The sequence below is a fragment of the Pygoscelis adeliae genome, unplaced genomic scaffold, assembly GCF_000699105.1.
Source record: "Pygoscelis adeliae isolate BGI_AS28 unplaced genomic scaffold, ASM69910v1 Scaffold38, whole genome shotgun sequence".
In the NCBI taxonomy this organism is placed as follows: Eukaryota; Metazoa; Chordata; class Aves; order Sphenisciformes; family Spheniscidae; genus Pygoscelis; species Pygoscelis adeliae.
In genome coordinates this window covers 5,295,293-5,321,830 of record NW_008825614.1, presented here as the reverse complement: position 1 = coordinate 5,321,830, position 26,538 = coordinate 5,295,293, and the positions used below count along the sequence as shown (strand labels likewise).

General features: G+C 41.2%; 1 protein-coding gene across 1 annotated transcript in view; it reads left to right on the top strand.

Annotated features, from left to right (window-relative positions):
• PDE3A (phosphodiesterase 3A, cGMP-inhibited) overlaps positions 1-26,538 on the top strand; it is a 100,789-nt gene that overhangs the window by 39,644 nt on the left and 34,607 nt on the right. The window contains exons 2-4 of the mRNA XM_009332841.1: positions 16,705-16,965; positions 19,801-19,955; positions 25,269-25,384. Coding sequence (XP_009331116.1) covers positions 16,705-16,965; positions 19,801-19,955; positions 25,269-25,384 — 532 coding nt within the window. The remainder of the gene's footprint in view (positions 1-16,704; positions 16,966-19,800; positions 19,956-25,268; positions 25,385-26,538) is intronic.

Genomic DNA, 26,538 nt, shown 5'->3' with positions numbered 1-26,538 from the left:
CTTCAGTTTGAATGTGCCCCTTCTGTACTTCCATCCCAAATTAGCTGTATTCTGGATTTTCTTCCACAGCCTTCTGTAACTTGTACCTAATTGCAAACGTGTTGCTGAATACTTTGCATCCTTTTGCACATCACATCAACAAACTGAAAGAAAGCATGCTTACGCCAACGTGCACATGTAAACAGTCATGTGTGTGTGTGTGTGCGCGCTGATGGTTTATTATTAGCATTTTTGCAATATTGTTTCATTTTTTCTCTTCCATTATTACTTGTATGTGGATACACTCAGCAGCTTTATTAAAAAAAAGTTCAATAATCTTCAAATTTAGGAAATACTTTCATACTAAACACTGCACAATTGTAGATGGAGTTTAGCATCTTCAACAGCTCTGGTAGCAGACAGAAATGAAAAACAGGGAGAAGAGGGGCACGTATATGTTACCCTTATATGTTTGACTTATTTCTCTGAAAGAAATGCTGCTTTCTTAATACGGTTGTTAAGCACTGCATGTATTTCTGGGGAGTTTTGTGTTCCTACAGAAATGTCTGTAATCCTTCTGCTACAGAATATTTTAATATGTCAGTTCAAAATGTTATGAGATTCCCTCCACCTCCCCCAGATACAAATTTCTTTGTTGTTTGTACAAGATTTTCAAGATCATTGGAAAGAATGCGAACAGCGAGAGACTATTGGGCTAATATATAAAAAACATGGATGAAGATCTTTTTCCTCCCAAACTGATGGTAGCATTTCATGTACACAGCAGAGTTACGGTCTCGATTTGAAGGAAGAATAGTGCCATCTGGTGATCCCTGGGAAAGGCTTTTCTGCACCTAAAGCTGCAGGATCGTAATGCGCTGTATTAAAAGTTCTGCTCAGTTGTACCATTGCTGTTATATTATACCCTTTCTTGAAGCACTGACTCACTTTAAGCGGTTACCTAGCATTAGGTATCCTAGGTAGTGTGCTCATTTATGGAAATATTTGTGCTCTAGCCTTGAATATGTATTCAAACCAGCTGTTCTGTAATTTTCTCACTGGCATCCCCACTATGAAGCTCTCATCCCCTTTTCCTGTTGTGATTTTCACTTCTGCAGCTGGATGTCCTCATAGCTGTGCTGCGTACACCCCTCTCCTGCCCTCTCCCCTTTTCCTGTGCCATTGACCCCGTGAGACACTAGCAGACCATCCGGGAGGCAGTAACCCTTAGAAAGACGAGTGACATTTTGGGCTTCCTTGCTCCATCCCTATGGGAACTCCCGGTCTGCATCGCTTGGTTTATAAGTGAGGTTGTGGCTCCATTCCAGCAGAAGACCTGCACTCTGATCTCCTTTCTTGTTACATTCTTGTCAGTAATGAAGGGCTGGCGTCCAGATCATCACCAAAGCTGCCGCTGCCGGAGGGGAAGCAGAGTTCAGCCTGCTGCTCTGGAGCCGTGTGGGGTTTTGCATGGCTGTCGGCTTGGTGCAGGGAGAAAAGGTGGTGTTATGTTAAAGGTGGATTCATAAATTGCTTATACAGAGCTAAATGAACGTCATTTTACAAGCAAAAATAGTTCCTGTGTGTGGATAGAAGTCTGCCAATGGACAGGTTTTATTTAAAATAATTTATTCTGTGCACTTGGTGAAACGTCCTTTAACTGGTTCTCATTTAGGCTGATCACATAAGTAAGCCCTTAAAGCAGAGTAGAAACCCCTAAATTATATGTAGAGTCAGAACATGATTTTTTTTTTTTTTTGACTAGTTAGTAAGTGCACCCACATCCATACAAATCAGGCTTCAGAGTTAAATATGAAGTCCTATTTGTAACTTGTCTGTTTGTTTTTAGCTGGCATGGGCTCATATGGTTCTCTTTATACACAAAGGATTAGCTAGTCTTTTGAGACAGCTTTTGATTTGCATTTTCTTCTCTGTTTAAAAAAAGGCCAACTAAATGTTAATTCCTTTCCTTCCAATTAATTCCCCTCCCCCCATTTAAACTGAGCTATTAGCATATTTAAGTGTGAGGTATATTACTATGGCTCTATATAGAAGTGGATCATTATATAGTTAGTTATGGCTTAAAGGCATATTTGTATCATGTTGGAGAAACCCTATCCTAATTGAAGGCATCTTTCCTAAAAAGCAGAACAAAGTGGGACCTCACCACACTGCCTTCTTGTGCCACCTTGATTTTATTGACAGGAAATCAAACACATTTCTTTGATCTGTCAGTAAAGATAAAAAGGGCAAGTGGATAAAGTGTTGTGCATGTTTAATTTGGTTGGGTATTTCATTTTGCTGTAATATCATATAGAATGTTTCAGCTTTACTCTCTACAGCAATTTCAGAACATGATAAAAGAGGAAATGGATAAATCTCTATTTAGAGATTATTATTAATCTCAGATTAAGGGCAGTCTTCACATTACTGGCAAAATGCCAGCATGGTGCACAGAGCGAGCATTGCCAATATACGTTTTCTGCTCTGAGTTAGCATTTTGCTGGGAATGACAGTAATTAAAAGAACAAATAATGTAACTGAAGTAATTCTTCATTTTAGAGAAGGTTGCTTCCTAAAGTTATTGCCAAACATCTCACCAAGTGCATTAGGAGCAGAGGAGAGGTATACAAAGAGAATTGATCAGTAAATTTTTCTTTTTTTTTTTAACTTTAATAGGATAAATGGGGTCTCTGGGACCACTTGTAACACTCAGATTGAAGCAGTCAGGGAGATAATACAGAAGTAGGAAGACTGAATCCATATGCTTCATCAGCTGATTTGTCAGAGCACCGTATGGCAAACGATTTTGCTTGTGGTCTCCTTCAATTTGTTAACAAATATGTTTACATAAAACATTACAATGAGAGATGTGCGTGACTCTTCAACAAGGTCAGTGGTATGAAGTCAAGCGTTTTCTTGTGATTAAAGTGGTCTTTTATCTTTATTGTTCTGAGTTTAAACCACCCCCCCCCCAAAGTTAAACTGACTATGGGGGGGGAAGATCTTTAACTTCAATACCCTGCATTAAGTCACCAGTGTTAGCAAATCTGAATATTGAAGTCATCTCCAGGGTCTAATCTATTATGGATCAGTCCCATTTAAGGTAACAATGAGCCTCTGACTGCGAGAGACGCGCTAAGCCTCTGCAGAAGTCTGATGCAGCAAAAAATGCAAATGTGGGCACCAGGCTGTTCTGCAGGACAAGAAGTCATAACCTTTTTGAAAAAACTGAGTAACTTTGTTTCAGCATTTTCAAAGTGAAGATTTAAGTTTTGCAAAGTTGACATGACTTCTTGTTCCTATCTTTTAATAAAAATGCTTTAAAATTGCTGAAGCAAAGCCAAAACAAGCCCTTTCAGTTGCCAGAAATTCCAAACCCAATAATTTTTCTGTCAGGGTACAAAATATTTTTGGTGTTTGTCTAAAGTTGTCAATACAGTGAGAATCCTTGAGCTGCCTAGTTTAAACTGCTGTTTCTTGTTTGTGAGGACACCGCTGCTCTCTGTGTAAGAGAGCTCTATGGCAAATTTGTGTGATTAGAAGTGAAGTGTCATCAGCAAATAGCTTAATACTATGTCCACTGATAAATATGATTCCTCCTGAGTTAAAATACCAAGGCTTTGTTCTGATGTATCTTTTAAAGTGGTTGATTTTCAGTGTTAAAAGAGAGATTTGTGTATTGATACTGCTTTTCTATACCTCCTTTTAAAAATTCAGAGAAGCCTTTTAACCCATCTGCCAGGAAATGTGAACTTCTGTGTGGTTTTAATGCACCATTTCCAGCTGTAAATTCGAAACTGGCCCTCATTGCGTCCTCCTCCTTGATTTCAACTTGTCAGTACATCTTCCGTTTCTCCAAACTCTGGTCCTGTCTTTCTGCATTCTCCATACATTCCCATACTCCTCCATGCTTCCATACATTTCCATGCATCTGCATACTTCTCTGTGCTTTTCTTGCCTTCAAGGACAGCTCGAACCCTGTGCTGATACTGATAACACCTGGTGGTGGCTGGTGGCTGGATTGTGCACTCTTCTGACGCTGGCGGGCTTGACCCCTCAGGAGCTGGTGCCAGGGTTGTACGTGGCATGCCAGCTGGCCAGGCAGCGTAGGGCGCTCTGTGCATTGTTGACCCTCTTTGCAGAGCTTGCCCAGTCTGTAATCGATCATTTTGTTGTTGAAGAAATGCAATGTTTAGTTATTTATATACCTGCATGTCCGTGCATCCAGGCAGAGGTACCTTATTACTTGTCTGAAAAGTAGTAACTGTCAGTGCTGCAGGTGACTTACCCGTCGTACAGTGCTGCTTATTTTGCGTTGATCCTGTGGTCATGTAGGACTTCATAGTTAATTTATAGCAGCACTGTCACAGCACGTTTCTTCATTGTCAGCAGAGGTAGTAGCACTTTGGGCCTTCAGCTTTAAAAGGCCAGAGTGTCAGTACTGATGCTCTGTCTGCTGTCTCAGATGGCTTGTGTGCTAAGAAGTGATGATTTAAGTGGCCTGCATTCACTTGCTCTCTTTTAAATGTGATTTCAGTGTTTCTCTTGTGACAGTTCAGTAACAGTCCTAGTGATAGAGTTTCAGTGGGTCATCTTGTCCCTCCAAATTCAGCCTACCTACTCCACTCAGTAGTAATAAGAGCTTCTATTGCACTCACTGGTATGTCATCACTCATTTCTTACTGGAGTAGATTCAGATGAACCACTGAAGTTCAGCTTCACAAGGGGATTTAACATTTAAAAAATCACATGTGTAACCCACAGTTGATTTTTTTCTTTTCTTAATACCTACATCCAAGCAGAAAACGTAAGTCACTGCAGAAATAAAAATCATTGTCTAGTTGGGTTGCCAGCGTAAGCACCAATGCTTCACGATCTGTGTCTGTTTTTTCGGTCTCTATGGTTCTGTTGCCTTTTGTAAATGCGAAGCTGATGTTGTTAAATTTAGATGTGAATTTGAATCCAAGCTTTCTAAAAACACGGAAGTGTTTGGCCCCCATCAGAAAGTGCAGACCCTGAGCCAGATGGTCAAAGTTCAGTATGGTGAGCTATTCGTGATGCAGAAGTACAGATTGGATCGATCTCTAATTAGAATTGAGAAGCAGCCAGCATATCATAATTAGGGACATTGTATGCATTTTCTTTTTTTCTTTTTCTAAAATGCAAGTCAAGAACTGCTTACAACCTGAAAGCCGCAAGTTGAAAGTTAGGACTTTCCTTAGGTTAAAACTGTGTGCAGGACAAATCAGTCAGCAGCTTCATGAAAGAAATTGGTGGTTGCTAAGGTTGCTTAGAAAGTCCTAGGGCCTTTAGCATCCGGTTCATAGATGATAGGCCAGAACAGCAGTGGCTGAAAATGGCCATCTTATGCAGGCATTGATCTACTGTTGTGATCAGCTGTATACCTTATATCTCAGCAGGCAAATATTTTTTCTCATTTGTGACAACAAAGACAAAATAAGCCTATAGTATAAACTAACCTAGTGTGTCTTTAAGTTGATCCTTGCAGGTCAAGGATGAAGTAGGCTGGAAGCAGTCCTCAGGGCTTGCCGGTCTGTCAGCTTATATCTGTGCTAAGTGAAAAAAATCATTTTAATATCATAGAAGACATGTAGAGGATAGTGTTTTTCCCTGTGTATGAATTACTGTTTCTCTCTGTTCTGATCTTCATTGAAGTGTCTGCCTACAAATAGTCTAGGAGAGGTGGGGGATTTTCATATATAGTGCATGCTTAGTGTGCCTTTTGCAGGTCCTGGCTTTAGACGTTGAAGTAGCTTGTACTTTAGAGAAATTACAGCTCTGCAGCACTGATGATGAAGGATTTGGGGGCTGCAAGTCCCTCAGGCTACAGTTGCTTTTCTTGAATGAGTCATAATATAAGAATCCAAAGCCAAGTCTTAAAGAAAATTGATTACTTCTTTTCACAGAGGAGTTCATTTGTGACATAAAGTCATGAGAAAGAGGAGGAGGCATCTGTAACACTAGATGGTTATTAACTGATATTAGTGTGAGCGCTTTAAATCAGGAGAACTAAAATAATGCAAACCACAAGGTCTGATGGAGAAGAAAAAAGTGTTAAAATTTGACCAATTTGATTGCAGTGAGGCAATCGCTTGACTTTCATGAGCACAGGATTTATCCTTTTCAAAAGGTGCTGAGTATCTCTGCCTGCCTTTGGCTTCAGTGAAAGCACGTTCTAAAAAATGGGCCACTAAATATCATTAGTGTTCTTGGTTGCCTGGAGAGTTTCATGAGATCTTCCTGCTCCTGTTGCTACGGCATATGCAAAACACGGCCCAAGATATACATCTGGCTCCTGCCGTCATTTCCAAATCCCTGTCGTAATTTCAGTAAGAACAGACTGAACTTTAAAGACGCTGTATCTGCAGCTTCACTGATGATTATTTCCTAGTTCGTAATTTTCTTTTTATTCTGTTTTTTAACACTCAGTGAACAGTTCTTAAAACTTTACCGAGTTTGCTTTTTTCCAGTTTATTCCCCTGATGGCAACTCCTTTTTAGTATTTAAAAATAAGTTTGACACTCTCTGTAGCAATTGTTTATCTCCCCCCCCCCAATCTTTTGTCATAATTTAGAGGCTGCATTTATTTGCATTATGTTTTTAATGATATTTAGTAATGCTGTTCTGCTTAATACTGTTAAAGAGTCCGTAGCGAAGGACTGAGGTGGATGTGAATCTTTAGATGGGATAATTTTCATATGTATTTCTGCAACTCGCTGCTAATTGTGATGTTGCTTCTCAAGTTGCATCCCAAAAGAGTCTGAGATATTTTGAAAGGGAGAAAATATAGCAGTATATGGCTCCTTTGGCTTTGTTCTAGTGTAACAGAGACTGTCAAGTTGAAAATGTGGGAGGATTAGTTAGTACGCAGGAGGCAGAATGGTGCTATTGCTTTCAATGGATCTTTTTTTAACTCATGCTGTGTATTTGGCTGCTCTGTTTTAGTTCACCGTAGAATTAAAATAGCTTCCCATGCTAAGCAGGCAGTTGGGATATTGGAGCTGTAAACTCAAATGTAATAGATGGCATATCCTCCGCTGTGTGTGCACCCAGCGTCCTGCTCCTGCTGGGTCTCAGCTGGTGTTACTGCATCTCAAGTTGAGACTGAAGACAGTTGTCACTGTTTTCTTCGCACGAACGCAAACTATCAGCTTCAAGCTACCAATTTGTGACCATCTGATGTACAAATTGAAGAACAATAATGTAAGACAATTGAGGACAGTCTCTGAAGTACGGAATTGTTTTCCTCAGTCTGTGTTATTCAAAGCAGATTTGAGCCCCATTTAGTATTTAATTTTTCCCATCTGCTGTGTTTTAAAGAAAAGTAATAATTTTTAAAGTTCTGAGTTTAGTTGGAGCGGTGTCTACTTTTTAAATAATAAACCCTGACTGTGACTGACTCTCTGATCTGCTCCACAGCATCAAGTAGTTCTTCAGGCTGGAATAGTCATGATAGTTTAAGGTTTTTAGGCAGCCAAATTGCATGGGAAGTCCCTTGGAATTGGGTGACTGAGTCCCCATGGCTCTGCTGAGAACATCAAACATCAGCGTCGAGGTTTCCACAAGGTTTCCAAGCTGCAACTGGCGGCTCTTAGCCAGAAAGTTCACCCCGTGCTCTCACCTCCTTCCAGGAGCTGCTTTCCCTGGATCCTCTTCATGGGATGCCTTATGCAGAAGGTCACCAAAACTCTCCAGGTATCTTCATTTGAAGTGGGATTTCCCCAGGAGCCCAAGGCAGAGCGTGTGTACGGCTGGTTCCAGCTTGCCCCTCACCGTTCTTGTGTGCCACGGAGTGGCGGTGGTGCTAACCACGCCACACAGTCTGGGCGACAACCCTCTGCCCCCATTCCCTACGCTTTCTGGGGTTTTCCAGCAACAGCTGAGATACTTGTGCTCTACTGTGGCAGGACGCAATGTGAAAAACCAGGTACTACTTTAAGTCAGTACCATTGGAGTTAGTTAATTTGAGGTCCTTTCTGTCAGATATAAATGGTGGGGAATTCTGTTGTGTTGGGTTATGTCCAGTACTTGCACTTGCATCCACACGGGTGTAGACTTTCCTAGTCTGTAGGTCTTGAATCTTACCAAATCTAATCATCCCACTGCTTGAGATGATTTCTGCATCTATCTTTTTGTTATTGTTGCTTGGTTACCAACAACCACAAAGAGATTTTCTTTTGGTGCATGTTACAGATCTGGGAAAGCTTGCTAGGTGACCTGAAAGCAAGAACCGATAGTTTCCCTTGAAAGTTACAAATGGCACCAAAACTGCTTAGGAGTAAAATGTATTCTCTGTTTCTCTCTCTCTCTCTCTCTCCCCCCCCCTTTTTTAAAAATTCATAACGCTGATCTGTGAAAACCTTGAAGCCATGCTTTCCTGAGGGCATGTCGGTATGTCTATTGTGTATGATATGCAAAAGAATCTCCTACATTTTTTTTTTTTAAATGTAGATGTCTTTGCTAAAGCTGTGAGACAGACTTCTCTCTGAGCAGCTGTGGCCCATCCAGGGAGATGCTCACCCAAGCCTGGGCATTGAAGAGAGGAGCAATCATCGTGGTGTTATCAGTGCTAACGATTATCCTGACATCATCACTCAACAAGAGGGAAGACTAATTGAGGTGTAAGTCTGAGTTGCAGACTGACAGTGCAGCTTGGATTAAATGTGATCCTTTGCCCCTTGGGATGTTGAGCGCAGAGCACAAGGCCACGTGGGCAGTGTGTGGAGGTGTGCGGACTTAGGGCAGGCACCATCCTCAGGCAGTTTGGTGGCTGGTTTCTAACAACCCACAGAGGTCATGCAAGGCTAGCTTTGGTTTTGTTTTTCCCAGGGGCTATATAACTAAGTCTGGACATAGCAGGTCAGGGAAAGCAAAAGGCCTTACTGCACCTTCAGTGCTTGCTGCAGATTAAATGGTATCAGTTTACTAAGAATTTTTAGCACGGATGAAACACTCCAACAGTGTTCTTGTAAATGTCTGAACAATTTTTCTCAAACGCTGAAATAATTCACCCCAGACAAATACCTGGCACAGGCCGTTTCAGTCTGAGCTCTTTGGCTGACAAAGCTGTCACGAACTGAAAGGTCCTGTAATGGAAGAAGTTTAGTCAGCTGTAGCTGTGAGCTTTGTGGATGGCGTCACCTAAGATAGAGGTGCAGGATGTGGCGATGGCAACTGCAGCCCCAAAGTTTGCTATAAATGGTGATACATTCCCCTGATCTTATAAGAAAGGAAAAAAAAAGAAGCATTTCCTCAAACCAGTGCTTCTTTCTGAAAGGTTCCAAATTCATTATTTGCAAAGTTTGGAATTACTCTGAATAGATTAAATGTTAGAGCCATTTAAGGATGGTGTTGCTTTCATCCTGGTTTTCTAATGAAAGTAGGCTTGTGTGATCATGCTGCCTGACGGTTTCAAGCAAATTTGGCAGATGGTAGGAAGCATCAGAGATTAATGTTTTCCTAGAAATTTTCTGGCAACCTATGGAATACCAGAGGAGGGTCCACATTAGTGGCCTTGCTTGGTAGTAGATGACTGGCAGTTTAACACAGTGAGAGATTATGAAGAGAGAGACATGCTCATCAGCATGCACATAGGCCCAAGCACAGCTGCCTCCTGCTGACTGTGTGGCCACAGGGCTGTTGCTGAGGAAAGGGGTCATTGCAATACAGTGAGTGCTGAGGGGACAAAAAATATGCACAACTACTTTCAAAAATTTCCTCTGGCTGTGCTGTGATCCTTGCACTCTGGCATCGTGCTGGCGAGTGCTCTGGCTACAGACACGCTGTGTGTGACGGTCATGACACTTTCTGCTCTGCGGATGAGAGTTCAATGTAATTGTTACCAGGAAGGTCTGCTTTGTTATGGTGGTGCCATCCCAAACACCATATAACCGGGGTCAGAACCGTAATCGTTACAGCTCACGCAAGATCCAGAGTCTTCCTTCATTATCATAGAATCATAGAATAGTGTGGGTTGGAAGGGACCTCTAAAGGTCACCTAGTCCAACGCCCCTGAAGAGAGCAGGGACATCTTCAGCTAGACCAGGTTGCTCAGAGCCCCGTCCAACCTGACCTTGAAGGTTTCCAGGGATGGGGTATCCACCACCTCTCCGGGCAACCTGTCCCAGTGTTTCACCACCCTCATCATAAAAGATTTCTTCCTTACATCCAATCTAAATCTACCTTCTTTTAGTTTAAAACCATTACCCCTTGTCCTATTGCAACAGGCCCTGCTAAAAAGTTTGCCGCCATCTTTTTTATAAGCCCCCTTTAAGTACTGGAATGCCACAAGGTCTCCCTGGAGCCTTCCCTTCGCCAGGGTGATCAACCCCAACTCTCTCAGCCTTTCCTCATAGGAGAGGTGTTCCATCCCTCTGATCATTTTTGTTGCACTCCTCTGGACCCACTCAAATAGGTCCATGTCTTTCTTATGCTGAGGGCTCCAGAGCTGGATGCAATACTCAGGCTCACCTTTGTGCTTCAGTGTCTGGTTTATGGTTATGTGGCTCTGGGTGCTTTAACGAATCAGCAGCAAAATCAGTGATTATGTTGCTGATAAGGAAAGGTTTTCTTTGATCAATGTGATGAGTCAAAGGGAAGGTGCTATATTCAGTCCTACCAAAGAATATGCCTTACGGAGCTTGTGGCTGGTCCACCAGCAGGGAGCAGTGAAATGGCTGTGCTTCATTAAGGTGAAGAAAAGATTCTCATAAATGTCCTGTTTGCTCGATGGAGAAAACCCAAAATCTCGTGTACTCTTACAAGGCAAGAGTAAAATAAAAATAAGAAGCCTCAGTACGACTCCAGTTCTGCAGCTTTAAATACAGAAAAGTGAAACGTCAAAGAATTGTACGCACACTTTTCTCCTTAGTCACTCAGTGAAAGGTGGAGTAGTTAAGTCTGTGGCGCCTTTAAAATGATTCATTATTTCCATAGAAGCCAATTCATGTTTATCCTTCAAATCGCTCTGTGGACATTAAAATAATGGAGAATTAGATTTGCTTTTAATTTTGTTTCCAGACAGCTTGGCCTGAGCATTCATGATGTGACTTGGAAACTATATCAAATTTTGATTTATTGTTGCTCGTAATTGTGTGAAGATTGAAGATATGCTGGATGCTGCTTTTTTTCTTTTTTTCCTCTTCGCCTCCCCCATTCTTTCGCTTAGAGAGTGTTCTTGAGTGTAATGTGGTGAAAGGCCAGCATCTCTGCCTTCAATGCTTTTCCTTGTACAAGCCACAGCAAATGAAGATTTTATTTTTTCCCTAACATGAGGCTGTGTGACATGAATTGTGGTTTGTGTTTGATAACTGTGGGTTTTTTTCTTTCTGCTATTTTTTTTATTATACTTAAGTTTTGACTGTTTTTATGTTGTCATGTTAATCATCCTTTCTTGTAGGGTGGAGAGAGAGCAGTATTTTTTAGTTAAGCTGAATTGAGTTCAGTTTTATGAGAATCATATGCAAAACACCAATGCCGGGGGGGGGGAAGACTTGTAGTAAGGCATCTGTTAAGTATAAGGATATCAAATCTGCGTCACAGGTGGGTCAACTGTTTCTTAACCAGGAACAATTTGTAAACTAAATTTATCTATCAGGTCTTATGGATAAAGGAATTTGTTATTCCTATTTTCCTAAATTCGTTTTTCCTACACAGTTTTATCTGCTTTTCCCCCTGGTGAGTAAAAAGCTATTCTCAGATTTTTATACAAAATATAATTTAATAGAAGAAAACGAATGGGATTTTGTGAAACGTAATATAAAAGTCTACAGAAGGTTACGCAAATTTTGAAAGTTTTTTTTCTAGCCATGTTACAGAATCCAAAACAAACTATTCAAACCTAAAAATTCTAAGTGATCATTAAAATTTAGCAGAATATTTTTTTTGTATTGCATTTAAGAGTGTTCCTTGAAGAGAAGTTTCCTGCCCTGACAAAAATTGTCTGTGTGACAATGGGACATGCTACTTGTGATTTGGTCCTACAGTTGCAGCAGTATGTGCACTTCTTGGTACATGAAAGTTTTCTTGCAAATTCCCAGTAAGCCCCCACCCATTCAAACTTAGACGATTGCACAGTTGGTGCTGTGAACTGTGCATGTCTGTCCCTGGTCTCTAATGCATCCTACTGTGATCTGGCCATCTTATTTTTCATGAGAGTTCTTTAGGGGAAAATCCTTTCTTTTATTGCTGTATGTAAAAAGAAGCCCTAAAACATACAGCAAGTGCATTTGGGCCCAGTTAGGAGTTCCAGGTCGTACCATAGCCTAAAACACCCACCCGAATGCCAGTTTAAAAAAATAAGGGGTTGGGGGGGGAAGCACAAAACCAGATAGTTTTCAACATTGTAAGGAATTTATTTTGCTCCTTACCTTAGTTATCAATGAGCATGTTTAGTTGATCTGGTTTTGCTTTTGTTTCCAGCCTGTTTGCTTTCTCATTCTCAAGCCCTAGAGCCTTCAGTTTTAGTCACTGCATGACATCGCTTAAATCAGAGTTGGAATGAAGTCACAAAGTGAACAGTAAGCCAATCTGCTCCAAAATTCATGGGAGGAACCTGCATTTGCCGTTACTAGCATAGATTGGTAAATGAATACTGACCAGTGTGAAATTAAGTTCACCTTAGCTTAGCTCTTCGTTTTGTTGTTTTATCAAGTTGGTTGTTTGTTAGTGTTGATTGCAAACATGTTATTCATGCCTCTACTCCCAAGTATCCGTCCTTTGAGTTTCGATGAGTAAAGTGGTTTGGAAAGAATCCAGATCAGTTCATGCAGAGGCTATGCACGTTAGTAGAAAACTGCTTACAAAGTCTGAGCATGGATTTTGTGTGCACTTTTACCCTAAAAAAAGACTGTGTGTATATATGTGTGCACGTGTGTGTATATGCATATATACAATTACATCAATCTAAAATGTTCAGCAATTTACTGTCTTGCATAAATCTTTATATTGTTGCACATCACCATATGTATTTTATAAAAAATTCCAGGTTTCCTTGTCCTTTAGGGAAACACATTTTAGTTTACTTTTGAGTAATGGCTTGCAAAGCATACACAGTTCTCTGCTGTTTTGTAGTAGAGAATCAAAAAGTAAAATATTTTAAAATGTTTTCATGCATTCAATTTGTAACTGTTTTTAGAAAATAATAATTTAAATGCCTGTAATTTTATCTTGTCAGACTAGTCTGATAGTACTCTCAATTTATCCTGAGATAGATGAAATACTCCAACTGCTCAAAAAAGAAACTGTTTTCCTGTATACAAGTTCTGTGCAATTAAATGACAACATGCAAACCATACCAATTTAGGATGTGGTGTTAATGTACTGCAATCGTGTGGATTAGAGCAGTGTTTACCCTCTTCTACTTCTTTCTTCGAGAGGAATTTAAGCTTGGTCTGTTCTCCTTTTACATATGCTCTCATTCTAAGGATTCTAAGCATTATAAGTAGTTCAGACAATACTGTAACTATGATATATATGTGCCGTTTAAAGCAGCTCACTACAATACAGTGATGTCTTTGTAATACTGTATAAAGTGTTTTCACTCTGAAGTATTGTGCAATGCAGTACGTCATGTTGCACAAATTGGTAACTGTTGATGTTTTTTGATGACCCTGGCTGGGCTATGCTGGCAGGATATAGGTCTCGTTTCAGCCCTGGTGAGGGACGCTCAGCATGCACCTCCACCTCCTTACCGGCATGGAGCTGTCCTCTCTGGGCGTGCTCCATATGGGCAGGGTGGATGGCTGCATGGGTTTCATGTGAGGTGTCAGTTGAAAGCATCTGATCTGCAGGGAGTGCCCTTTTGTTCGAAAGTGCAAAAGCTCCTGCCATCTTGCAGAGGGTGAGGTGATACCTGTGCTGTTGCCAAACTCTGAAGCCTTTCCCAGGTGCAAGGCACACTTCCAAAGAGAGAATCGCTTCGTTTCCACTGATTTGTTCTGCTAGTGCATGGGCTGCAGCAGTGCTACTGTGTGTTACGTGTGTAAGTACCTAACTCGATTTGAGTGCAGGCTGTCCTTTGCAGTGGGGTGCTGACACAGCTCAGGAGGGAGGATGCAGACCCGCTGTGTGGCATCTCTCTTCCTGGGCCATATGGCCTCAGCACCAGCTCCTCGCGTAACTCAGCATAGCCTGGCATTTTAGACGGACAAATCTGCTGGGTTCCAGAGTCAAGGCAGGGGTCACCAAGACATGACAAGGCCTCCCTACATGTCGGAGTCCGTGTGGCAGAAATGCACTGTTGAGAAGAGAAGGGCTCTCCCTCTCCCCACTTGGTACTAATCACGGAGAACAATGCTGGCTGCTTTGCAAAATATTAGTACTGCTGTACAAAATCTGGGCCTCTGCTTATGGCCCGCTGAGTCAGACTTGTTTACTTCATTGAAGTATTAATCTCTGTCTCTGATCGGCAGTCAACAACTCCAGGCTCCAGGCTTAATAAAATTTCAAACTGTAGATTATGCAGTTTTGCTGAAAATATGAGGCTTCTATCGCACTTTGAATGATGCATTCTCCCTCATTCCCCTTTGGTCTGTTTTTCAGGGCTGAGGTTAAGAGAGATAATTGATTCCTACCATCCCAAGCCTTGTCTTTTAATTTAAGAATTTTCTTTAGCATCTGCCAGAATCTTCTGCATGCACTCCTGAGAGGTTAAGCAATGAAAGAGCCATTAAATTAACTTCAGCCATTAATTTTTTTCAGTAGGATGAAATAGCACTTCATTATATCAAACAGTTTATGGTTTATTTTATTTGGTATCATGACAAAGAAATGTGGGAAGAAGAGGCTGGTTTTCTGGTTGTGTGAGAGGATGGTGAGTGAGGAGGCCTGTCTTCTGGTCCTGCGGCTTACGTCTGTGTTAGCAAGAAGTAGGACATGAGGAGTGGATCGGTGGAGTGAAACAGCTATTGCCAAGGGCCTGATGTCCACACTACGCAATCGGGAAGGTAGTGGGGAGAGGTTTAGCTATACTTAGCTAACATATCATTTTCCTCACAAATACTTTACTGTTGCTTGTAAAGCCTTTTGTGAGAACAAAGCAGTGTCAAGCTCTGTCACACTGTTCTTTGATGTGTTGTGAGGTCCATAAATGCTATCACTGGTGAGTCACTCCTGTCCGGGGCTCTGATCACTCTCCTGCTAAGCAGTCTGCCCAATGCGCCATGCTATTTACTTGCCACTCCAAGAAACCTGTATGCTCTTTTCACAGGCATAACTTCCCCATTTGGAAAACTGTGTATTTTAGATTTTTCTAAGAAATACATGAAAACAAATCAGTACAAAATCTCCTGGAATGGTCTCTCTGGCAAACTGCAAGTACACCTGCTGAAAAGTCCCAAACAGTAGCAGCAGGATTGAGCTTATGTGTCAGAAACACAGCAAAGGAAGAATGGTCAGTCTTGGAGTGTCTTGAATTAGTGATTCCATGCAGAATTTACGGTGGTTTATAGTGCACCAGCTAGTGAGGCTGAAATGTCACTGCTGCATTGAAAGTTCATATGCCTCCTGCCTTTCTAGTAGTTCTACTTCTGTGTGCATCCAGTCTCACTGTTCTAGTAGATTTTAAAGATCCTCAGTCTTTTGCAATGTATCATATAGCTGTCAATTCACAGACGACAACTTTCCTGCTTTTGGCAATAGACTGTTTCTTTTAGTGGCAATATATTGCTCTACTGGGTCTCGGGACGTACAGTAGTTGGAGCTGCTGAATGTCAGGAAGTTCTGGAGAAACTCAAAGATGTGTTAATGGATCAACCCTCTTGTGCATGCACTGGAAGTCCAGTCTGTTAGATTACCTGTGTGCAAGATGGATAGACTACACGTATGAAGACAGTTTGCCTGGGCCACAGTTGATTTGCAGTGCATCATTTACAGATCGATTATGTACATGTGCTGGGTAGGGTGTGTAAAATCTGCCAGTGATATGTACTGCTTCTTGGTATTATTTCTGCTTATGCATCACTTTAGTTAATAATTCTTCCTAAATCATATAGGTAAAGTAGGTATATATTTCAAACCCAAGAGGAAGTAAGGACCACCTGAACTGGTCATACAAGTCTGTAGAGTAACTATTCTCATCACTTCTGTCTGAATAAAATAAAGATTGGAAAATCCACTTTTTACTCCATTTCAATTTTGGTATAGCTGCCCAATACACAATTGCTTGGAGAAGAATGTTGATGCCACCGTACCAGAATGCTATATTTTAATAGCATGGAGATATTTTTAAAATCTTAGTATATGCTTGGGATTTGTTTTATTCATCTAAGCATAAGCACTGAACATTACTTGTTCTAGATGCCTCTGTAGTTAGTAGAAAGGCATCTCTCAAGAGGGACTCCTCTCATCCTAAGCTATGTCTCCGAAATTCTTTGTGCAAATAGCCCCTGGCCATTGACTATGTCTCTGTAGGGAGCCTGAACAATTCATTCAGATCGGCTAAGCCAGCTGCAGATGGTGAAAGCTGGGAAATCAGATATGGTGAAATTCCAAACTCTTTGCGGACTGTGAGCATTATGCCTGATGATCAGTCTATTCAGCATGATTCTCCTTATTTAAAGAATTATTTCATGTTATTATTTTTCCACTCTGTGGGTAACCGCTTTAAGAAAAGTTGTGGAGAGAGTTCACCACAGCTTTAGATACTGCTCAGCAGGTTGTTCACTTCTATTGTCTTACATGTATTATTTTTGTCTTCTTTAGTCTTCTGGTACCAGTATCACAGTGGATATCGCTGTCATGGGAGAAGCACATGGGCTCATTACAGACCTTTTGGCAGATCCTTCGCTGCCCCCCAACGTGTGTACTTCACTGAGAACAGTGAGCAACTTGCTTAATACGCAGTTAACCTTCCAGGCCATCCATAAGCCAAGGGTGAACCCTTTGGTGTCCTTCAGTGAGAACTACACCTGCTCTGACTCAGAGGAATGTCCAGAGAAAGGAGAGAAGCTAGCTATTCCCAAGGTGAGTACTGGACCCTATCATCTTGTAACTTGGCTCTCCCTAAAGGGACATGTTTGGAAGATGTTTTGTGGGGACTTTTTGCTTGTTTGCTTCAGATTAACATCTTAAGCACTAATCATACTCTACTATAAAAGGACAGCTGAGCAGGCTGTTGGTTTCATAGTAAGACAATTCCTGTCTATCCTTCAACTCATGGCCGGGCTAACTTTGGTTCAGGCATCTTTCAAAGATGATGTTCAACATGGGATAGTTCACATAGATGGTGTGCATATTTCCTTGCAGGTGTTGGCTGGAGCTTAAGAGAGAAGAAATGATAGGGAGCAGAGCAAGCAAAAGCCTTTCAGCATCCAGACTCACAAGTTTTCCCCATTACTTCTCACACAGAAATTCCCCTCCCACTCAAAAGATTTGAGCCACTGCATGTGGGATGACTATCCTAGTCAATGAGCAGTGGGGAATTAAGTAGTAATATGAGGGACCTTTTTGCCCACTTTGAAGATTGGAATTTGAAATTCTGTATGAATTTCAGTCTCTTCTTCCTTCCCTAGCTAGAGGTGTGAAACCTATCGAAGTCAATGAAAAAGTCTATACTGATGACCTCCAGGTGCTTTGGATCAAGTTTAAAATGTATACCAAACAAACAAACAAAATCACCACAATGCTTAGTATGACAAATATCGTGAGCTCATGAGAAATAGTCTTGAGAAGAAAAAGAAGACTGAACGACAAAAAATTATATATTAGTGCCTTGACAGATGGCTTTATGAATGCTCAGGAATCCAACAGGAAATAACCAGTGTTAACCACCCACATATAGTAAGTGAACAACTAGAAAGAACACATCAGCTTTGAAGTAATTTGAATTGCAGGTTCGTTGCTAATTAGCTGTCCTGCAAGGCTTACATTTCACTTTCGAAACTAAACAAAAATACTTTTGTCCTGCAATCTCACTTGTAAAATTAAATATAGGCAGCGTACGTTGCACAGGCTTTTAAGTTTTAACAGTTCAAATGTCACAGCCAGCATTCATTCCAGCATTTCCCAGCACCTGAATTGCAACCCTTGTGATTCTTTTTTAATGTATTTTAGTGTGATGATAATTATTACTTATTTGCCTATGTAGCAGTTGTATATATGAAATGGATGTTCACAGGTTGTTAAGCTCATTTTCCAGTTTATTTTAGTGTACATATCTATAATGGGTGTACTCTGGGCTCTGAGGGGAAAAGTTACATGGAAGAACACTGCCATCACATGAGCAAACACAGTGAACAGATACCAATTTGCTGTTGCATAATACCTCGTGAGGAGAAGAGAAATGAAGGATGAAGAAATGAGTTAATGCTACAGAGGACTAATTTGACTGAAGAATTCACTGACCTAAATGTATTACGGTTCATAAAACTAATAGTTTGCAGTCCTTTATTTCAGTGTCTAAATATAGATTTAGGGTCTTTACCTTAAGCATCTGACACTGAGCATTTTGGCTAAGCAGATAGTATGTTAACATATTTATCTCTAAGTCTGAGCTTCAGAACCACAAGTGTCTTCCATGTAGTATCTCTTAACCCTCTGGCAAAGTCAAAGCTCTCCATCACAGAGACATATTTATTTTAGTTCTTAACTATAAACACTTCACGAGAACTACAAGAGAAGCATCTTAGAAAATTATAGCATCTGCAACAGCAAATCTGCATCCACAAAGACTCTCTATCATCATCCTTTATTATCTCTGCGTGCTGTCAAAAATTCGGAAAAACAATATCAGTCCTATTAGTGGAGAAAAGGAAGAGTCAGGTGAAAGAAAAATGCAGGGTGGTCAGAAGAATCTGCTGTAAACAGTGATGCTTTCTCTAAGCTTTTCAGGAGACATCATACCCCAGAGCATGAAAGTTTTATTTCAGTGAGTGATCTTTGGATTAGGTAGATACAGCAGGAAAAAAAGTTGAAGCTCCCCTGCCTTGTTTTTCCTACAGCCTTTCTTGCTTTGAATCTCTGATTCTGAGCGTTCATGACAGTTTAAATCACAGAATAGTTGAGGTTGAAAGTACATCTGGAGATTGTCTAGTCCAGTCCCTCAGCTCAAGCAAGCTGATCCTGGAGCAGGCTTCTCTAGGCTCAACCTAGAGCAGGTTCCTCAGGAGGATGTCCAGTTGGGCTTTGAGTATCTTCATGGATGTAGACTCCACAACCTCTCTGGGCAACCTCTTTCACTGTTCAGTAATCCTCACAGTAAAAAATACTTTCTTACGTTTAAGTGGGATTTCCTGTATTTCAATTTGTGCCCCATTGCCTCTTGTCCTGTCACTAGAAAGAGCCTGGCTCCATCTTCTTTACACCCGCCCTTCAGGTATTTGTATACATTGGTAAGATCTCCCCTGAGCCTTCTCTTCTTCAGACTGAGAAATCCCAGCTCCCTCAGCCTTTCCTTTTATGACAGATGCTCCAATCCCTCAGTCACCTTTGTGACCCTGACGACTTGTTTAAGTGCCTTTGGCGACATCATATAAGACCAAAATTTTTAAAGAGCACAACCAACATTGGCTGACTCTGGTGAGAGCTCCAAATGTTGAACATCTGTGGCTATGGGGCTGTGGATATATACCTTTTTTTAAACTTGAAATAGGAGGGTGGTCCAGACCCTCCAAACGTTTAAAGCACCGACTCTGTTTTATTTGATTTGAAGGTGGGCACCATAATACCTGGGAGAATCCAGATTTAAGGTACCTCACTATGTGTTGTCAGGCAGAATTAATTAAATTGAAATGTTTTTCTTCTGCATGTTTAAAGTTTTTGTAAGCCTATATAAACTCTAAGCAACTGATTTCTCTCTAGCGCTTACGGAGAAGTTTGCCTCCAGGACTGCTGAGACGAGTGTCCTCAACTTGGACCACAACAACATCAGCCACAGGATTACCTACACTGGAGCCAGCTCCAGTGAGAAGGGATCGCAGTGCCAGCATCAAACCTCATGAATCATCTTCATCCAGGTTACAAATTACCTCCTCTCTCTTTTATGTCTCTCTTTGGGCAAATTTCTTTGGTTCTGTGTGATGATGTCCCTCATTTAAAAATGCTGACTCCGAAGTATGTTAGAACTACTTATTCATGTTTCTCTAAATTGGGTTGCCAAAGAAGTGGCATTCCCAATTTTAGTCAAATTATGCCAAAACTATTGCTATTATTGGGAAGCAAAATGGAAAAAAAAATCTATTTATGCTAGCAAAGTGCAGAATTGCACAATAAAATTAGAAACAAGGCAAGATATCTGGTTAAAGTCTTCTTGATATGCAACGGTTTCCTCCGTGGGTATCGCCCAGCCAAGAAAAAATTCTAACAAGTAACCCAGCTGCTGCACATCACTTCTAAGAACACACCTAGTGATGTGGTCCTGTCATTAAGCCAGTTCATGAAGCACTTCTCCATCCTCTAGATACTAACTTCCAGAACACAAACTCTGATTTCAAGTGGACCCTCCTAAAATACACAATTTTGTGCTTTTCTGTCCATAGAAATGGAGTATCATAAGACCATACAGCACTGTACATGCCCTGCATCCCATGTATGCACTTAATTCCAGAATATAACAAGTGCCTAGGGCTCCCTGAACAAACTCATGCAAATACAATACCAGCAATAGATGGTAAAGAAAAAACATTGAGTTAGGTAAGTCGAAAAGTGATTTAGTGGAGAGAGGTTCAGTCTCTAAGTAGATTTGTTACTGTTGGGAAAAAAGAAGGTATAATCTAGGAGTAAAATTACAAAGGAAGATTACTAGTAGAGGTTGAAAGCAAAGCTGAAAATTAAATGGGCAGTGTAAAGCCTTCCTGCAGGATGGTTGCCGTACTTCCCCTAATTTTAAGTACTGCAGTGGAGCACTTCTTTCCCATTTACCACAGAGCTTAGCTTCTGGGATTCAGAATCCCAATTGTTTCATCCTTAATCCAAACTGTCTCATCTAGTTACAAGGCTTCTAATTTGCCACAAGAAGCAAATAAACACAGCTGTTTTGTTGGGGTGCAGACTGAGTGCCCACTTCTATTTATGATGTATTTATTTACTTATTCATTTAAGATGCCCCATATTTTCAAGGATTATGTAAGCAGGTGCTGGTACTGGAAGAGTCACAACTACAAAGCAATAATTAATAAAGCCTTGAAATGGATTTCAGCAAAATCTCTGGAGGAATTGTACATTATTTGTTTGTCTTGCCTGGAAAAAGAGTTCTGGATTCAATCATGACATATACACTTTAATGTTATGTTCACATAGTGCATCATAGAAACAGAGCACTAGATCTTCAAAGAGGTTTTCTTAGGCTGAGGTACCTACCTACTCCATTTTGTGCCCAAACCAAAATTTAGTTCCAGTTTCCTAAAGCATGTCCCTCAAAGTCTTTCAGTTACCCAGAACCACATTAGTTCTCACTATTCTGAAGAGACAGGATTTTATCTTCTGGCTATAGTCCCTCATGATTGACTATACCAGTTAGGTATTCCTTGCTCACTCTTACCCATTCTCTGTTTCTCAGAGCCTGATCCCTGAGCCAGTAACATAAAATACATAGGCCTCCCATGAAACTGAGGGAGAGAAGTTGTGTCTGCTCACCTGCTTACAGCCAGCAGCTGACTGGCTAGGGCATTTGCAGATGTCTACCCTAATAAAGTTGCTTAGAATCATAGAATCGTAGAATAGTGTGGGTTGGAAGGGACCTCTAAAGGTCATCTAGTCCAACCCCCCTGCCGTGGGCAGGGACATCTTCAACTAGATCGGGTTGCTCAGAGCCCTGTCCAACCTGACCTGGAATGTTTCCAGGGATGAGGCATCTACCACCTCTCTGGGCAACCTGTCCCAGTGCTTCACCACCCTCAGCATAAAAGATTTCTTCCTTCTAGCTAGTCTAAATCTACCCCCCTTTAGTTTAAAGCCATTCCCCCTTGTCCTGTTGCAACAGGCCCTGCTTCTGCTGCCATCTTTTTTATAAGCCCCCTTTAAGTACTAACAGGCTGCAATAAGGTCTCCCCAAAGCCTTCTCTTCCCTAGGCTTCCTCTACCCCAACTCTCTCAGCCTTTCTTCATGGGAGAGGTGTTCCATCCCCCTGATCATTTTTGTGACCCTCCTCTGGACCTGCTCCAAGAGGTCCATGTCTTTCTTATGCTGAGGACTCCAGAGCTGGACGCTTCTCTGCCTGAGGGCATAGATACCTCGCATTTTGGGACTTCCATGCTATGAGATAGCCCGAGATGAACTGCATTTAACCCTCCACAGGGCTGTGGCATATAATCCAGTAACAGCAAGTGAAGGACGGAGTTGAATGGCTGTTAGTCTTGTGGGAAGGGCGCTCGCCTGTGAGAAGACAGGCTTGGGTCCCAGGTGCTGTTAGAATAGACAATACATAGGCCTCCCGACGAGACGAGACGAGACTATTTCAGGTGGAAGGGACCTACAACGATCATCTGGTCCAACTGCCTGACCAATTCAGGGCTGACCAAGTTAAAGCATGTTATTAAGGGCATTGTCCAAATGCCTTTTAAACACTGACAGGCTTGGGACATCAACCACCAATGATATGTTAACTATGATATGTTGCGTAGCTATTTCAACAGGATTTCCTCCTTTCTGGCTCCATGAATATTTTTCTATTCTAGTCAGAAAGGAGCAGAGCCTTCAAAGGAAGGGTGGAGGGGAGCCAGTCTTGCAGCCTGGTAGTTATGGTGCCACCCTGTGAGAATAAAGTTCAGGTCCCCTCCCCACCTCAGCAAGGGCCATCATCTTGGAGCTGGTGGATGAGGAGAGAGCATGGAGACATCCTTTGCTGCGGGGAAAGGAAGAACAGAGCAAAGGCACCAAATTCAAGAAGAAAATTTAAGGATGTGATTTCAGAAGACTTACATGGTTTTCTGCAATTCAAAATTTGGTGCCAGTAGTGGAGAAAAAGACAGGACCTGAGAAGGCCCAACATCCTTAGGGTTTGCTGTTGGATAGCGTGGGTCAGCGTAGCCCCAGAGCGCTGCTTTGGTTGGCCTTTCTTCCAGATACATAAACCTTTCCCATAGAGGAGGCTTTCGTACAGGGAGCCTAGCTGCTCAAGGCAGCCAGCAGAGTACACTGAATGTTTGGTGCAAGAAAAATACATGGTTAGCAAAGTTTCCTTTGTGAGGAGTCCCATGTATCTCAGTAAAAGTAAACATAAAGAAGCTATAACCAAATGGAAATATTCTTCAGTCACCGGTCTGTGGTTCCCAGGGTGCATTTGATTTATAGTGTTGATCCCAGACTCTCACGTAGTATGTAAGCATCCTAAGATGGGAATCAGAGAGAGAAGGAGAGCAATTAAATATTATTGTTGGTCCTTTCCTACGGTTATTATATAACTCTTCATGATGAGCCAACTAAGCAGGCTATCAATTCTTTCTACGTTTAATGTCACCAATTGTATAATTATAGCTCTGTCAAGCCTCCCAGCCTACTGTTTGCAGTTCTTCTTTTACAGTGGGAGAAACAATGTGTATTCCAGAAAGCGGAAAAATGAATCCTATAAGTCTAGCTTTAAAAATTTTGGCAGACCAATACAGATTTGCTTTCAAGGAAAAGAATTTTGAACTGAAGAGAAAAAAAAAAATCTTGATTATCTGCCACTTCCCCTGTACCAAATTAAAGCACACCACAAATCACAGAGAAAGGACCATTTCATGGCTTGAAGGGTAGGACAGGAGAACGACACTGGAATTGCCCTGTGGCAGATTCTGCAGTTACAAAATCTGCAACATGTTCCTCACAGTCTGGGACATCATCTCTAGATTTCTACAGTCACATATTTGCAAAAAATCCCCCTTAAATCTCTGTTTAAGATTAGTAATCCTGTATTCTTCTATCCCCATGTCACTAAACTGGTAAGACATGGTCCTCTTATAGCTTCAAATGATTTGAGAAAAATAATAGAGCTTCCACATTCCTTCCCTCAGTCACTTCTATATCCAGTGGTTCTCCCTTAAGAAATCAAAGGATGTGGTTTGGGGTTTTTTGTTTTGGTTTGATTATGTTTTTCTTTACAGTGGGCCAGTGTGTTATATTCTTCCTGTCAATTAAAAAACAAAACCAGAAAACAGAACAAACAAAAAATAATTTAAAAAGCAGCTGGATTCTTTCTTCCTCTTACTTCATCACAGACTGTAGGAATTTGGGCCACTGAAGACAACCAGCAAATATTTTTGTAGGTAGTACTTGCTCTTCCAAAACAGTAAGGTGTTTGTAGAGTTAAGACAATGTTACATGCTTTTTTCTTTCAGAATGCTTTTATTTTTTTCAAGTTTTTTTCAAGTTCAGCTAGGACTAGGCTGCTTTAAAAGGCTGTCTTCTGCCTTGCATGTCGTCTCATCACTTGGATGTGAGGCTGTGAGGAGAAATGCGGAGCCTGAGACGCCTAGCGGATCTGTCCAGAGAAGTCACAGGCCTCATGATAAGACCCAGTGCTATGTCCTTGCAAGCAGCTAACATTTGATGAGTGTCATTCGGGAAAACAATGATAAATATAATTCTCCTGCTTTACAGAAGTATTTGGCCTCTTCTGGTACACAGAGGTTACAGCCTGAAGGCCAAGAGCATGCACCCATCCTGTGGTAGGGGACCAGCATTTGTTCCACACACACACAGCCACATGTACCCTATTTTCCTTCAGTGAGTTTCTCTTGGATCAGTAACCAAGGGTCTGTCAATAGGGGTTTTTTTTGAGATGCAGCATGCATTTCAGTTGGCTAGAGCATGAAGTGCTTCGCCCAGAGAAGAGGCACACCACTAGCAACAACAATGCAGGGCTCTTACGAGCCTCTTCCAAACTCCTGAGGAGCTCCTCCAGTGCCCAAAGGGTTACTGGGTATCTGCCTTGGTGGTTGCAGCAGAGGAGTCAAGGAGACTGATTTTTCATTTACACTGAGAACCTCTGGCTGTTGTAAGGAGGCGTTAAAAGAGAATATAAATTTAACTTATTTCAAGTCAACTTTTAAGTCTCTTTGTACTGTCAGAACAATATAATGAAGACATCTTTGTATAAATAAAGTGAATGGGCCTGAGCACTGAAGGAAGTCCAGCTTTGGAGTGTCTGCATTGTAAATATTTTTGGTGAATACAATACTGAGCGCCTCACAAATAGCAGTTCAGCCAGCAGATAGATGCCGTTTTCCGCGTCAGATTTTGTGCTATCTCAGTATTGCATACTTCTTGCTGTGGCTCCTAATTTCTTACGATCTGCCATTCAGACTTTTTACTGTGTTGAACGATGCTTGTTTGTGCTCTGATTTTGCAGTGCTGACTCCTGGAACAGCTCAATTCTGATGACAATCACAAAGAGTAGGTCCTTCTCCACCTCCTACGCCATGTCTTCTACCAACCACCTGAATGCCAAAAGGCAGAGCCGGCAAGGTGAGTGAGCATCCGTGGCCCCGTCAGTCTTGCTTATCTGCTTCCCTGTGACTAGCACGTGCAGCTGCTTTTAGTCTCTGTCCAATCTGTGTCTTTTCTTATTTTTCCATCAATATAAATATAGTTATTTCCTTTATTTAAAAAAAACAGTGGCTTAAAATATCATAGTTCATAGTGATGCCATTGTAAATGTTTTGACTTTTATGATTTATAGAGGTTAGTCATGACATGGTGTGGCAAGTCCGATACTAAATCGTGTTGTGATTTATAGCCATGTAATTCCCTTGACTACAACAGGGCTGAGAACAGAGTGTTTTGTATAACATTTGTTAAATTAACTGTCTGTGCAACATAATGCCATTCAGAGCTGTAGGCAGCAACTAACCTGTCTTATGCAAACGTATCCAAGACACGGCCATTATAACTCAGAGGTCTGTCTCCGTATATTCGTTATTGAGAAAGTCCAGGTAGTTCTTACTGATTTTTAGAGATGAGAAATATGGGGGTTTTTACTCAGCAGTTAGAGGCTTTAAAAAAATGACTCCTGTTTTAACTGAGGGAAAGAAATTGAGAAGGTGACTTCTTAATTGGTAATGAAATGTGCAGTATGACAACCATGAATCTGTCTTAATCCATAGTAATGTGGTTCTCTTCCCTGTACAAATGCAGGATAAAGTAATGTTTACCCATGCTTTAACTTGTAATTCAAAATGATCACAAGGCCTTCCTTTTTAAATCAGTCCGATTTTTTTTCCCAAACATGGAATAATGTTGAGACAATGTTATTCAGAGATACTGCCTACCCAGACATCAGATGGAAATTGATAGGTGCCTGAGGCCTGACATCGGAAAAGTCAAGAGAACCCAAACTTAGAGATGGGCTTGAAGATACGGCTGCGCAATTACTCTGCACATCTAGCACTGTCACATTGCATCTCCTTTTCAAAATGAAGAGTTTATTTAATCTCCTTTTGTACAGAAGCTGCTTTGTTATACCACAGTGAAGATTAAGTAACACAGTATTATCTTAAAAGATAATAGGCACATAGGCAAATGAATAAAACTGAAACTGGGAAATAATGGAGATATAGTACCAAGAGTCTAGGAATGTGTTTTAGAACAAAACAAATCCAACTTGGACTTGTGATTTTCAG